General features: G+C 49.3%; 4 protein-coding genes across 4 annotated transcripts; 2 read left to right on the top strand and 2 right to left on the bottom strand.

Annotated features, from left to right (window-relative positions):
- Window positions 1-371: 371 nt before the first annotated feature.
- Window positions 372-1,517, top strand: HO133_008383 (uncharacterized protein; the record flags this gene model as incomplete). Its single annotated transcript, XM_037299249.1, has 1 exon — window positions 372-1,517. One exon carries the CDS (start codon window positions 372-374, stop codon window positions 1,515-1,517), a length of 1,146 nt encoding a protein of 381 aa, XP_037155250.1.
- A 424-nt stretch (window positions 1,518-1,941) lies between these two features.
- HO133_008382 (uncharacterized protein) lies at window positions 1,942-4,053 on the top strand (the record flags this gene model as incomplete). Its single annotated transcript, XM_037299248.1, has 3 exons — window positions 1,942-2,326; window positions 2,501-2,706; window positions 3,478-4,053. The coding sequence occupies 3 exons, from the start codon at window positions 1,942-1,944 to the stop codon at window positions 4,051-4,053; spliced, it is 1,167 nt and encodes a 388-aa protein (XP_037155249.1).
- A 173-nt stretch (window positions 4,054-4,226) lies between these two features.
- HO133_008381 (uncharacterized protein) lies at window positions 4,227-5,486 on the bottom strand (the record flags this gene model as incomplete). The annotated part of the gene is made up of 5 exons (XM_037299247.1): window positions 4,227-4,364; window positions 4,441-4,522; window positions 4,647-4,835; window positions 5,095-5,348; window positions 5,403-5,486. The coding sequence occupies 5 exons, from the start codon at window positions 5,484-5,486 to the stop codon at window positions 4,227-4,229; spliced, it is 747 nt and encodes a 248-aa protein (XP_037155248.1).
- Window positions 5,487-7,633: 2,147 nt separating this feature from the next.
- HO133_008380 (uncharacterized protein) lies at window positions 7,634-12,884 on the bottom strand (the record flags this gene model as incomplete). Its single annotated transcript, XM_037299246.1, has 5 exons — window positions 7,634-8,413; window positions 8,689-10,258; window positions 10,312-11,468; window positions 11,527-12,262; window positions 12,673-12,884. The coding sequence occupies 5 exons, from the start codon at window positions 12,882-12,884 to the stop codon at window positions 7,634-7,636; spliced, it is 4,455 nt and encodes a 1,484-aa protein (XP_037155247.1).
- Between the last annotated feature and the right edge of the window lie 568 nt (window positions 12,885-13,452).

The raw sequence follows: 13,452 nt of genomic DNA, 5'->3' as shown, positions 1-13,452 counted from the left end.
ACCCTCCTGCTGTATTGTACCCGCACCAGCCCGTTTCATCTTGCCGCTTTGACTACTGCGAACCCATCACCGCGGGATCAACTCCTCGGGTGGGGGTGTGAATCTGCAACCCTACTGCATATGCAGCTAACATGCGCAGTCACTTATCACCCGTACAAGGGTGCACTATAAGTATGCTCAGTGCTCATGGCTGAGCCTCAACTAATTCTAGTTTTTTGCAGCTGTGTACCATATATTCCTGTTGCGTATAATTCTGCTGCATATTTCACCGCTCTATATTGTACGAGTATAGCCGTCTACTACCCGCTCTTTCTTGAAATTTTTGCTTATGGTTAGAGCACTGATCGCTTATTGATGTATATTATATAAATATGGGCTCTTTGGAAACATCTTGGGCGACGTTACCAGAAGCACGATCCCCTGTTCTTCATCTCAGTCATCCTACACCCGGAGAGTGTCAGACTGTCTGGAAGCTCAGCTCCCTTGCCTGGACAGACGCCCTATCCTTACCGCAATACCTCGATTTGGCAAAAGATGGAGTAATGACCAATTGGATATTGACTGATAAGACCCTGCCTCCGGACCAGCGGCCAATCCTATGCTCCTGTGAAACATTTCGCAAGCGTACATTCCTCAGTGATACAGGTGGCAATCTCAGCGAGAACATTATCCATGGTGTTGCCAGTGTCTTCTGCGACCCAGTACTGAGACGTCGTGGCTATGGCTCACGCTTGATGAGGGAGTTGGCAGAAATCTTGCGCACCTTTCAGGCCGAAACGACGAAATCCATTGGGAGTGTGCTGTACTCTGATATTGGGAAGAAGTTCTACGCAGACCTTGGGTGGCACCCTTTTCCTATCAATACGCATATCGAGCTCGACCCATCTGCGGCCCCGGACGCACCAAGAGCTACACAGCTTCTGCCTGGAAACCTTGAACGACTTTGTGAAGAAGACGAAGCTATGATTCGTAAAGAGTTGACCAGTACATCAACCACTGGAAAGACACGCATGGTGCTCGTGCCGGATCTTGACCATATGCTTTGGCATCACAAGAAAGAAGGATTCGTGTGTGAAAAGCTCTTTGGAAAGAAGCCTCAGATCAAGGGAGCGATCGTGGGGCAGGCTGGTAATCGAGTATGGGCTATTTGGACCCACCGCTTTTATGGAGACCCGGAGTCTGCTTCTTCTGAGAATACTCTTTATATATTACGGCTAGTGATCGAAAATCAAGCTACTACAGGCATACGTGACGCAGAGCAATCTGAAAGGCAAGTTGAGCAGATGAAAGCTATTCTTCAGGCCGCCCAGGACGAGGCCGCCGAGTGGAAGTTACATCGTGTGTTGATGTGGGACCCTACGCCCCTGGTCCTGGAATTGGTAGGACGAACAAGAATCCAGCATCGCAGGATAGAGCGGGAGCATGAGGGTATTGCTAGCCTTCTCTGGTACGGAGAAGGTAGCGGTAAGGAGGACACACTGGAATGGCTTGGGAACGAGAAGTATGGGTGGTGCTAAGACCGCGTTTGATAAAGAATGAACGCCCTCGTACTTGTAGAGATATATATACGAAGTGGGCAGAGTCGCTTCGGGGTCACGTCTTAAGAGCGTGATGTATGTCTTGAGTAGGGCTGTACTCGTGCTGTTGTAAGCAAAGTGGTGGACTGTAGTCGCACTGCCAGAACATCCGACTGATGTAGCGATCAATCTTATATCATCAAGATACAAGCGAAAGTTCATCGTTCTGCTGCTCTGCATGAGTCATCCTCCCTCCCTATGGAAAATCCACCCATTCGATTGAATAATACTCTCCATTGGGTCAAAGATAAAACATGTCAACGACCCAGACTGCCCTTTCCTCCAATAGATTCCCTAGCTATCCACCCTCATTGAATAGACCTCACACCCAAACAGTACCGGACATAAACCAACCACACTCGCCATGCCTCTCCGCATGTCCCCGGCTTCCCAATCCGACGCCTCCCGCATCGCCGCCATCCACATGGCCGCCTTCGGCACCAACGCCATGCTGCTCGCTCAATTCCCCACCCCAACCGTCCGCGAAAGGCTTCAACTCTGCATCGCGGCAAAAGCCTTAGCCGACATCAGAGATCCGAAGACGGCCGTGCTCGTCGTGAGAGACGATGAGAGTGGGAACGGTGAGGTTGTCAGTTTCGCCAAATGGAGCCTGCCGGTTCGGGAAGGGGAGACGTATGTGGAGGCGCCGTGGGTGTGGCCGGAGGGGACGAATTTGGAGGTGTTGGATCGGTGGACTAGGGTGGTGGAGGGTGCGAAGGAAAGGGTGGTGGGGGAGGGGGCTTGTTACCGTAAGTTTGTTTACAATATTCATGCGATCTACGTGATGCTGGGTTCGCAGTTCCCTGTGTATGGAGGAAGTATCGGAAGGCAGAAGATTTCTCTCTTGATGAGGCCATCTGCTCCAATGCCATTCCTCGCAAATTGTTTGTAACCGCAATCATCGGTTGCTCACCCGACTCTAGGCCTCACCTTCATAGGGACAGACCCTCTACACGAGCGTCGTGGTGCAGCTTCCCTCTTGTTACATTGGGGCCTCCGGCAGTCCAAGCAAGATAACGTTCCCGCGTACCTAGAGAGTACTGTTGATGCTGGTTCGCTGTACGAAAGACACGGGTTCGCGTCTGCAGAGAACATCTCGATGGTGCTGGCAGGGAGGGAGGGGGAGTTGGTAATTTATGAAGAAGTTTGCTTCATCTTCAGACCTGGCGCTACGTCTGATGCGATGAGATCGCATACGCAGTCTGCGAATTGATAGCGATGAAGTAGCTCACCGCTGGGAAGCCTCTCGTTCCACCTCTCACTACTCGTATATGCCTTCATAAGAGTCAAACGTCTCCCAATTCAAACGCTTTCTAATCCATACTCTACAAAGCGCCCACTAAAACGGTGGAAGCGCTTTTGGTGAGCCTTTGGAGAGGACACGCTTTCGGTGCGCACCTTTGGCTTCCAAATGGCGGACGAAATCGTGAGATACGAGGCGACATATACGAAAGGTACACAGACGAGAGAACGCTTCAATCATGCAGATACTTCAAAATTATTTGGATAAATTCGCCCTGTCTCGCCGTCCACATTCAACCAAGCAAGCCAGATGCCATAGCTTCCAGCTCCTCCAAAGTCTGGGACGGCACGACTGCAGCGGTGAGTCTACAAACTGAGTAAGCTCGCGTGCTGAAAGTGAGTAGTTGCCGTTGTGTTGCTTTCAAAATGTTTCTGGTATCGCCAGCAGGGATCTGTGGTCAAATGCGCTCACGCGCGATACGATTAATAATTTCGACACACTTCTTATTCTCATCACGATGCCCAGAATTTCAAGACGGACAGAAACAGTCTTCGTGATTTGAACTGTCTCACAAACATGCATCTCCATCGGCGTGTTGCTGCATCTCTGAGCTTCTTCATCGTTCTCTCTTGTTTGACATCATCGGCCCCCACACAGTCTGCCTTCTCCTATCTACCCGATGCTGGTAATGACCTTTCCATTACTCTTCCACAGACATTCAACAGCTCGATCGGACCAGAAGTGGCTCAGAGAGTGAATACCAGCGACTCCAACATAGCATCTGGTTCGTCATCCACGAACCTTTCAACCGAAGTCGGCTACTGGACAGTGACGTGGAGCATCAGTGACGCCTTATCCCTAAAAATCAACGTTGGCGCCTGGGTACTCTCGCCAGAGATGATTCTGCAGACTCTCGAAGCAGCCCAGATCGCTGCAGGGAAAAAGGAAGCGGCGGCTTTGCTAGACGGAAAGTTCACTCAGAAGACAGGCAGTCGCATCAACACCATGATCTTCGAAATCAGTCCTGGGTGGGATTACAGAAGGCTCACGTGGGCAGATGTGGGAGAGGTACTCGGAGAGAACGGGTTGCCAAAATTCTTTCGGGAGGAGCAAGAATGGCATAGCGCGTACTTTGATGTGCTTCATAGCGTTAGAGGCAAGTTGGGATATGGAGCTGTGAGAAAGTGGTATATGCTAGACTCGCTCAATAGCACAGGATCAGAGACTGGGTGATGTCGTCATTGAGTAAAGATTGATACGGAGGTGTGCACGCGCTGGCAGTGGCTTTCGACGTTGCGGATGCAACTTGCTTGCGAAGTTGCGGAACGTCGGATTGATCTGTCCAGAAGGCTTAGCTAGCACATCTGAGAAGGCACTCACACCACGCTGAATTGCATCCGTGATGTTCAGTTACGTGCATCCTCTCTCAAGCCGTTGACTCTACACAAAACCCGAATCTCTAACTTATATAGACCTACGGCTCCACCTTCTGGCAGGATCGTATCAACGGCATCTTCAACGCCTCGCCCATCTTCGCCCCAATCCTGTAAACGTCATGTACGAATTCGCCTGCGAACCCGTCAACACCTGCGATACGGACAACTACAGCTTTAAGCTTACTTCACGCGCTGGCTCGTCACCTTTATCAAATAAGTCCCCTTCCTTTATGACACCTTTATACTCGGTTCCTATGTTGGGTATTCTGAAGTGTGTTAGTTTTGTTAGTTTTCGAGCTGATATTTGGTAGATAGATTATATATATGCGTAATACACTGCATTATCGCCGTCGATACATGATTTCCTTGCATTCAAGTTAGTTGAACTACTGGTCTCTCGGAAGTACGATATACGACTCTTGAGGTCCTCGCTGGTCATTACCGCAATCGGATGAATCTGCAGCTAGGATATAAGTTTTCTCTTGCTTCCACAGAAAGTTGATAGCGTTGAAAACGTATTGCTGTAGCATGAAGCTGCTCACGTCCTCCACATTGTATGCATTCGGATTGACGAGGGCGCTGTCTTGACAGTCAGTGTTGTACACAAGCGTTCCAGAACATCACTTGCCCGTCTTTGAGGTAATCCCAAATGTGACTACCACCCGCATCGGCAGCTCCAGGGAACAGCTGCATTGCTTGAGAATACACCGTACTTCTCGTTGTTTCTGATACATTGCCAATGTATGCACCTAGATCTGCCGCGGTGGTGAAGCTCACGTCTCTACCAAATAATTCAGCCTCACTGCACCATGGTCAGGTGAGAAAATCTTGCACTCACTGTGCTGATGGTAAGGCATTCGCAACGGCGGGTAATATTCCACTCTGTACACCAGCTGCAGCACCTGCGCCGGCACCTACGGCCTGAGTAGTGGCAGCAACACTGGCACCAGCGATGGTCAATTCGCCAAGTAGCGGCACAGCCACAGAGGCAATGGTCAGCAGGATGAGCAGACCAGCTGCTCTGTCATTCAAGATCTCCAAGATGCGGGATGTGGACGCCGGCTGAACGGTAGTGTAGGAGAACTGGGTGACCTATTTGTCGGTGAAGGAATTACTGTCTGTTTGAGCATTGTCGATGCCCGTAACCAATGCTTCGAGATAATTGTTGAAATTGGCGATAGCGTCTAATACAAGATACGCCTCGCGGGAGGGTGCCTGCTGGAAATCCATACTCTGGCAACTTGGTAACTAGTGTGATGCTGTTAGCAGATCATACTCAGGACGGGCAAGGCCAAATCTTACCAAGCATTGCTGAAAGACATTACAAGTAAACGCACTGTTCGAAACGTCTGGCGCGAAGCTATTAAGTAACTGTGTGGTTAAGTTCTGTGTGTTTGGAGTAAGTTGGACACTGCTCGACCAGCTTTGTAGCCAGGTGTCAATGTCATCCTGCTGCCAATCCGTAGCGTCAAGTTTGCCAAAGCCACATCCGGGGTGGTGGCATTGTAGTTGCTCGTCGTACTGGGATTTGAGACGCTCGAGGTTGTACTAGGATTTGTACTAATAGAGCTTGAGGACGTGCTCGAGGCCGCGACATTCGATTGTGTGCTTGAAGTCGTGGTATTAAAGAACGTGCTGGAAGTCGTAGCACTGGAAAAGGTGCCCACGGAATTTAATAAAACCTGTACTGTTGCTGATCCTCGTAGACTTTGCAAAAGTAGAAGTCGTAGTAGTTAAGAGAGCAGAGGAACTGGCGTTGAAAATTGAGGAATTAGACGGGAAATTGTAAGAGCTGCCAGACAGCGTCGCAGATGATATGATATGCGAAGACAAGGCTATTGCAATGCCAATAAGGCTATATAGCGCAAAAGTGAGCAGCAACATGACAAATAACTTGTATATGTCGAAGGCAAAGTTCAAAAACTCTCAATGGGGATATGATGATTCTTATAATTCGAGTAAGAGACTTCTTGCTTCTGTAGAGGAAAAGAGAAAGAATACCCTTCGTGCCAGTTTTGGACAAAGAGGTGCTTTTTCAAAATGAGATGATTGTGGGCGAACGAGCAGGCTCATTGCTCATTGCCCAATATGAAGGCAGCTGAAAAGGAGCACCACCAACACTGACTGGCTTGACTGTGTATGGGATTCTTACAAATTCATACCCCATCTTACATCTTCATACCCCTCACCAAAAAAAAAGGGATATGAATTTGTAAGTTACCATTCCTTAGGGTATAAAAATGTAGAATATTATCAACTTGTAGATGTAGTTATCCCTATACCTATATCTCATTAAAAGGATATTTAGGGTGTTCTAGGCTACCTACCCCAATTGTTAGTAACCCGAGTTACCGCTAAAGGGTTAAATAGGGGTATTTGCACTTCACGCTGCAGACACCCAAGCCCTAAGGGCCCCAGCCCGAAGGAATAATTCCTAACACCAAGCCGCCCTATAGATGGCAACTTACAAAATCATACCCCTATTAATGGTATCTTACAAATTCATACCCCATTTTTTTTGGTGAGGGGTATGAAAGTGTAAGATGGGGGGGTATGAATTTGTAAGAATCCCATAGTTTGGGGTATGAAAATGTAATTCGCCCGAGATCAGGCGTCGGACCCCCCAGCTACGACTCCAGCGTAGCAGACCCGTCTACCTATTACAACAAAAGAAATCGATTCAGACATTCCGGAAGGATTACTCAGTTCTCCAAAGACTCCCCTGGACCAGACCTACAACATACAGTGAGGTATACAAATTCAGGCGGCTGGCGGGCTTGGAACGGGGCCGAACTTCAACACCGGCTACTCAGGACGGAATGTGGTATCTGTTGGTATATAAAGTAATTGCCTATTTCTCGTAGCGGGAAAGATGTAAGAATGTATGAGATGTGAAAAGGGAAGGAAAGAATTGGGCCGGGGGGGGATGGTGCTTACTCTTCACGACATAGAGTAACGGGGTACTAAAACATACACCGCCAATATGATGAGCGAGAAAAGCGATCTGAGAAATCTCATTCCTCCTTGCTGCAGAGTGAGTGTCAATGATGAGCTACGATTTGGGCGGTAAAGAGACGGTTATAGAGTGTAAAACTGCTGAGTGGCATGTGAAGGAGTCTCTGTCTCTCACGGAACCAACGGCGAAGTCTGCTTTTGAGCGTCATCGTGTTCGAGAATGGTCAGATCATACCGCTGTAGTTAGGGCGATTCCATGTTTCTCGAGCATGCCCCCAGACTGTAAGATGGCCATGAAGTGCAAAGGTAGAGTTCCAAAGTCGTTATTCTATTTTCCATGACGCTTTTAGAAGCCAGAATTTCATCGCAAGCAGTACATCGCGCCATGCCCAGAAGAGAAGTAAGAAACAAAATTTTATCAATCATTCCCCTTCCCTTCCTTCTCCTTCTGCAAAGCCCCCAATAATATCCCATAACCGCTGCCTCTCCCCACTCTGCTCCACCATCCCCTTAAATACACCCCCATCCTTCCCCAACAGCTCCTCCGGCCCATCGAATTCCACCCCCACCCCATCGTCCATCACCAGTATCTTGTCGAAATCAGCAATCGTGCTCAATCGATGCGCAATTACGATCAACGTCGAATCCTGAAACTCTTCTCTGATACTGCGTTGGATGAGAACATCGGTTGCCATGTCAACGGCTGACGTCGCTTCATCGAGCACCATGATTTTGGGGCGGGAGACGATGGCACGGGCAAGGCAGAGGAGTTGACGCTGGCCTTGGGAGAGGTTGAGACCGCCTTCAGAGATGCGAGAGGAGAGGGATCTGAAGGTGTTGGTGTTGGTGTTGGTGTCTGGTGCAATTGCTGGGATGGGTGTATCTGAGCCCGAGCCTGATTCGGCGAGTTCACCTTGAGAAGTGGTGCCTGTTGTGCGGATGAGATGCACACGCTGAAGCGCGTCGTAGAGTTCGGAGTCTGTGTGCTGGTCAAACGCGTCTAAATTCGAGCGGACTGTGCCGGAGAAAAGGACTGGGTCTTGTGGTATGATCGCAATGCGGCTCCTTAGGTCGTGGAGACTGATCTTCGAAACATCGATGCTGTCGATGTGTACGGAGCCCTCGCGTGCCTCCAAGAAGCGGAAAAGAGCTAATGTGAGTGAAGATTTGCCAGCACCAGTGCGGCCTACTACGCCAACACGCTGATAACGATTTCAGAGTCAGCATACCCATTCCGAGACACAGATACAATTCATAAGACAAGCCTAGGGAGCACAATGAGGGAACGAGTCCCATAGCACGACACGAAGTCGAATCGTCTGACAGGTACAAGATCAGGGCAAGGGCAAAACAAGCTCATCTCGTGACAGGCAGTTGAGTCATAAGGTCAGTCTCTGGAGCATACTTTGGGAAGTACTTCCTTCCCTCTCCCAGACTGAAGTATCAAATAGCAAGAAACCACTCCGGGATAACGTACCTGATTTTTCTCCACAGAAAACGAGAGACCTTTCAAGACTGGTGGCAGATCTGCCGCATAGCCTGCAACGAGGTTTGAGACCTGTAGCCGACCCTCGGTAGGCCAAGCAGCCGGGACTTTGACGCTCGCACTTTGGTTCTCAATGGGCAGATTTGCATATTCTGCAACTCTTTCCACCGCGTTGAAGTTGAGTTCGCAATTTGCGTAGCATCGGGTTGTCCACAAGATTGCGCTGCTGTATTGGAGTGCAAAACTCAAAGCAAAGCCAGCGAGCGAAGCTTCGATGCCGTAGAAAGCTATGACAGCAGCAACCAGGATGGAAAACGCAGCACCAATGGCATTTGACCGGAGCGCCAGCCATCTTTGGCATAGCCAGAGGAACCAATATGCCCTTGCATGTGTATCGATTTTAGCAAACATTCTCTCAATGTATACATCGGTCTTGTCGAAGGCCCGAATGGTGCCAATCCCTGCGAGAGCTGAACCGAACTGTTCGAAAATGGGGCTTTTCGCATTGCTTTCGAGCCGCTTGACTTCACGAGCACCGGAAAGATACCATCCAGTGACCCATCCACACAGGAGTAGTAGTATGAGTGAGAACAAAAGCATGATAGGTGACACGAACAAGCCCGCGATGATGATACCTACCAACTCGAGAATGTGATAGAGAAGGAAACCTATATCGTTACCCAATCTTGAGTCGATTGCAGCAAAGTCGGCGGTAAACCTGTTTAGTGTTCTGCCGACAGGTGTGGTATCCAGCCATCTCAACGGCGCCCTGAGGACCGCGTATGTCAAGTCCTCGAAGAGCTTCTTAGATGCTCTCAATGATCCCATGTAAACGAAGAAGTACCTCAAGGTTCCGAAGATGCATATGACAATGCTAAGTCCGATGTAGATACCCAAGTAGAAAGACAAATTGTCATTCGAGGTCTGGGTATTGTAACCACTACCCCTCACAGGAGAGTAGTTATATGGGAGCATTTGGACGAAGAACGAATGAGATTCGGTCTTGTACGATCTTGTCCAGATACCGATGAACCAGGACCTTCCTAAGATCAGCCCTTGGTAGACAGCGTAAAGGATCATGATGGGACCCCAAAACCAGAAACCGCCACTGGATACGAGATACTGCTTGTAGATATTGAGACTCATTCGCCCAGTCTCTCGCTTTTCATCTTCGGTGAACTTCTTCGGCTGTGCCTTTCCTTGGATGTCCAGCTCACCATCGTCAATCTTGTTCGTCGTGGCTGAGGCGTGTGATAACACTTTACTGAGGCTACCGTTGGCTGCATGTTCTGCTTGCTGTAGCGCCTCTACGTTCTTCTTGAGATCTTTTGCATGACCCTCTTGTTGCTGCTTCATAATTTCTTCGAGCACACCGGTGGCTTTCAGGTCTTCTACAAGGCCGGCATGTTGTACTGTACCTTCACCAAGAACCACCGTGTACGCCGTCTTGGGCAGGACAAGGCCCACATGATGGGTCACCAAGATGCGTGTCCTTCCAGTGCCGAGCTCTCCCGTCAGGGCGTCCTCAAAGAGCTGCCGCCCGACATGAGCATCCACAGCGCTATAACATTAGCGGATGTTGATCATGTTATAGCAAGGTTCCAGAAACCTTACCTGAAAATGTCATCGAGGACAAGGATGCCTGCCCGTGAGTACAAAGCTCTCGAAAACGAAATGCGCCAACGCTGCCCTCCTGAGAGATTTATGCCATTGGCGCCAATGTCAGTAAGCTCGCCATCGGGGAGCAGGTCCAGGTCCCTCTCCAGAGCACAGCAATTGAGCACTTTCTTGTAGCGGCCAGAGTCAAAAGGTAGACCAAAGAGTATATTATCCTTGATGGTGGCATTTTCAATCCAAGGAATCTGAGCTACAAATGCGATGGCTGGGTCAATAATCCAGTCGCTTCTGTTAGCCTTGTTGTCGAAGCGCTCTTCGAAAGAAGGTGCTTGAGGAACTCTGACTTGTCCAGCCAATAAGTCTGCTTCCCCAAGGATCGACGCCAGAAAGAGGCTCTTGCCCGACCCTGTCTTGCCAGAGATGACGCTCAACTCCTTGTTTGGGAACCGGACACTGATGTTCTTCAGGATGAAACGGTCAGGATCCTCTTCCTGTGAGTCCGATGGCCAAGCAACTGATGCATCCTTGAAATCAATGGCGTCGCCTGAAATAATATAGGGGTCCCTTTCTGGAGCTTTGAGGTATTCATTGATCCTTTTGACTGACACCCAGGCTTCCAGACAATCCGCGATAACCTCCGGCAAGACAGCTAATGAAACTTCCATCGATCCCATTACCGTGATAGAGGTGAATGCCACCGATGCCGAGAGACCACTGTTGAGTACTGAATATACGGAGAGAGAGACAGCACTTAACATTACCGGTCCAAGAATCCAGATAGCAAGTAGACCCGTATCCAAGCGAAACACCCTCCACTGTGTTGCGAGCTCTTCGTCACGCTTCTTGCCGATCTTCTCTTGCCACTGCTGTTCCTGGGCAGAAAATTTGATTTGCCGAATGCCTTGGAGTGCTTCGGTAATGACGATCATCTTCTGATCTCGGACCTTCATGATGTCCCCCTGGGCATCGCTGTAGCTTTTCGAAGTGTAGATGTTGAGTGGTAATGCGATCGCAAATACAGATAGTCCAGCGAGCAAGCTTTTCCAGCCGATCAGCTTGATCAAGAACGCTATACTGACTGTCAACATGACGACTGTTTGGAGAATCAGATAATAGTAAATGGCAAAGTCCGAGACACGCTTTGCGTCCACTCCCTGCCACCACGAGTATTCAGCCATTTTGTATGCGTATGATAACGGGAGCAAGCCTTACCAATAGGTTGATGGTGCTCTGACGGCTCTTCTGGGTATCTTCCTCTGATGCGTCTTCCGCCGTCGCAGTTTCGGCTTGACCCGGGGTCGAACCCGACATCGGATGTGTTTCCGCGGTCTTTTGGTCGTTGATTCCTGAAAAAGCAGTGGGAATACTGGTTCCATTCACGGCATCAACATCGGTAGCCTGCTTGGGTTGCAGCACGCCTTTCACATCCTTACGACGGGTGGCTTTGCTAAAGATCATAGCCGATAATTCCGTCCGGAGTGGCTGTCCTAGTCTAGCCAAAACTATCCAATGTAGCCAAGCCTGAGTCCAGGCTGAGAGTATAATGGCCAGTCCAAGGGCAATCACCAATCCCCAAGTCGACCCGCCTGCTGAGGCGCCTTTAGTACGCGATTCGAGGCGCTTTAACAATTGATACAGAACGAGCTGAGGTACGAACTGTGCAACGGACTGCAATGTTGTAAAGAGAGCCTGGAAGAGAAGTTCTGGAAGATGAGCGAAGACCAAAGTCTTCCACAGCTGATCCTTTGGTTTCAATGTACTGAAGTATTCTTGACGGTAGGCGGAGCGCCCTTCCACGTGCAAATTCGGTAAGTCATCTAAGCCAAGAGTTTTCTTCTTCCTTGCTAAAATGAGCGTAAGCCCTGCCCAGGTGAATGTATACCGACCGAGCGCCGACACGGTGTACTGGCCGTCGACGAACATGCCCCCTTCCTCGACAATAGGACGTCTAGGCAAGCTCAGACATGACAGACAGCATGATACCGCAGCACATATTTGGAGCACGTCTGACCAAATTAAGGCGTCGTTGAACCAGGGCGAAGACAGATACGAGAGGAGCATCACCAGGCGGATGCAGGTAGCAGCAGTCAGTAAAGCATAGGCCAATGCATTCAGGCAACCATAGTTGTACCTCTTTATTGGGTCACGCTCGAAGGCAATATATGCGGTCTGAATGATGAGACATGACTGTTGAAGCATTCATTAGTATAAACAACGGGTTTTGACGGCATTCGTACCCAAGTTCCGACACTCAGCCAATTCTCGAAGCATAGTGTTAACCTCGGATGGACTGTTGTATATACTGCTATGCCCATGGAGACTGAAAATCCCATTACCGAGCACAACAAAGCGAAGTACTTAGGCAAGACTGCAGTATATCCTTTCTGTGTCTCCTCGGTGGCAATGCCATCTTCGTCTTCGTATAAGTTGGAGGTCTCATTAGGTGCATTATCCCTCGCTTCTGATGTCGCGCTCTTGAAGAGTTTCGAAAAGGCCGGAACAGACGTGAAGAATACCAGTACCAAGGCAGTCAAGCCAGCAATGGAGGAGGGGCTTGGGGAGCGCTCCATGAGGGACAAGCCAATGACGAGAAAGCGTGGAAGTGGGGAGCAAAAATTTCTGCCTCAAGGTCTCAATATACTTTATTCATCTACGCAAAGACTCGATCTCATGCTCCTGTCATTGTAAGATCGTCGTATTTGTGTGAGTCAGGTTGAACGGGCTTAGATGGCCATGTTTTTGAAGAGTCACCCGCATATCTTGAATTGAACGAGGTGTTACTTATATGAAGTGATAGGAAAGAGAGATGGGAAGTGATTCACGGCAAACGTGCTTATATGCAGTGCGACTGAGTCACTACTTAGTCGAGTCTGTCGGTGTGTTGACGAAAGTGGGCCTCCGGTCATCGCGCGTATTTCTTCGATGCAGATCACTTCCCAAAGAGGAAGCCGCATCCGTTTTGACATTTCGAACTACCACCGCGCTGCTGTAATGCCTGCAGATTGTAGATAGCAATGACTCTACTACCATCGGAACTTGTACAGATTGACAGAGCATGAAGGGGAATGGGTCAGTAAGATACTGAGGAGATAGAAGACCTTAAGGAGTCGCTGTACTACGCCCCATAATGAGAAGCTA

Source organism: Letharia lupina, assembly GCF_014066315.1.
Source record: "Letharia lupina isolate WasteWater1 chromosome Unknown contig_5, whole genome shotgun sequence".
In the NCBI taxonomy this organism is placed as follows: Eukaryota; Fungi; Ascomycota; class Lecanoromycetes; order Lecanorales; family Parmeliaceae; genus Letharia; species Letharia lupina.
This window is presented reverse-complemented; position numbering and strand designations above follow the sequence as displayed.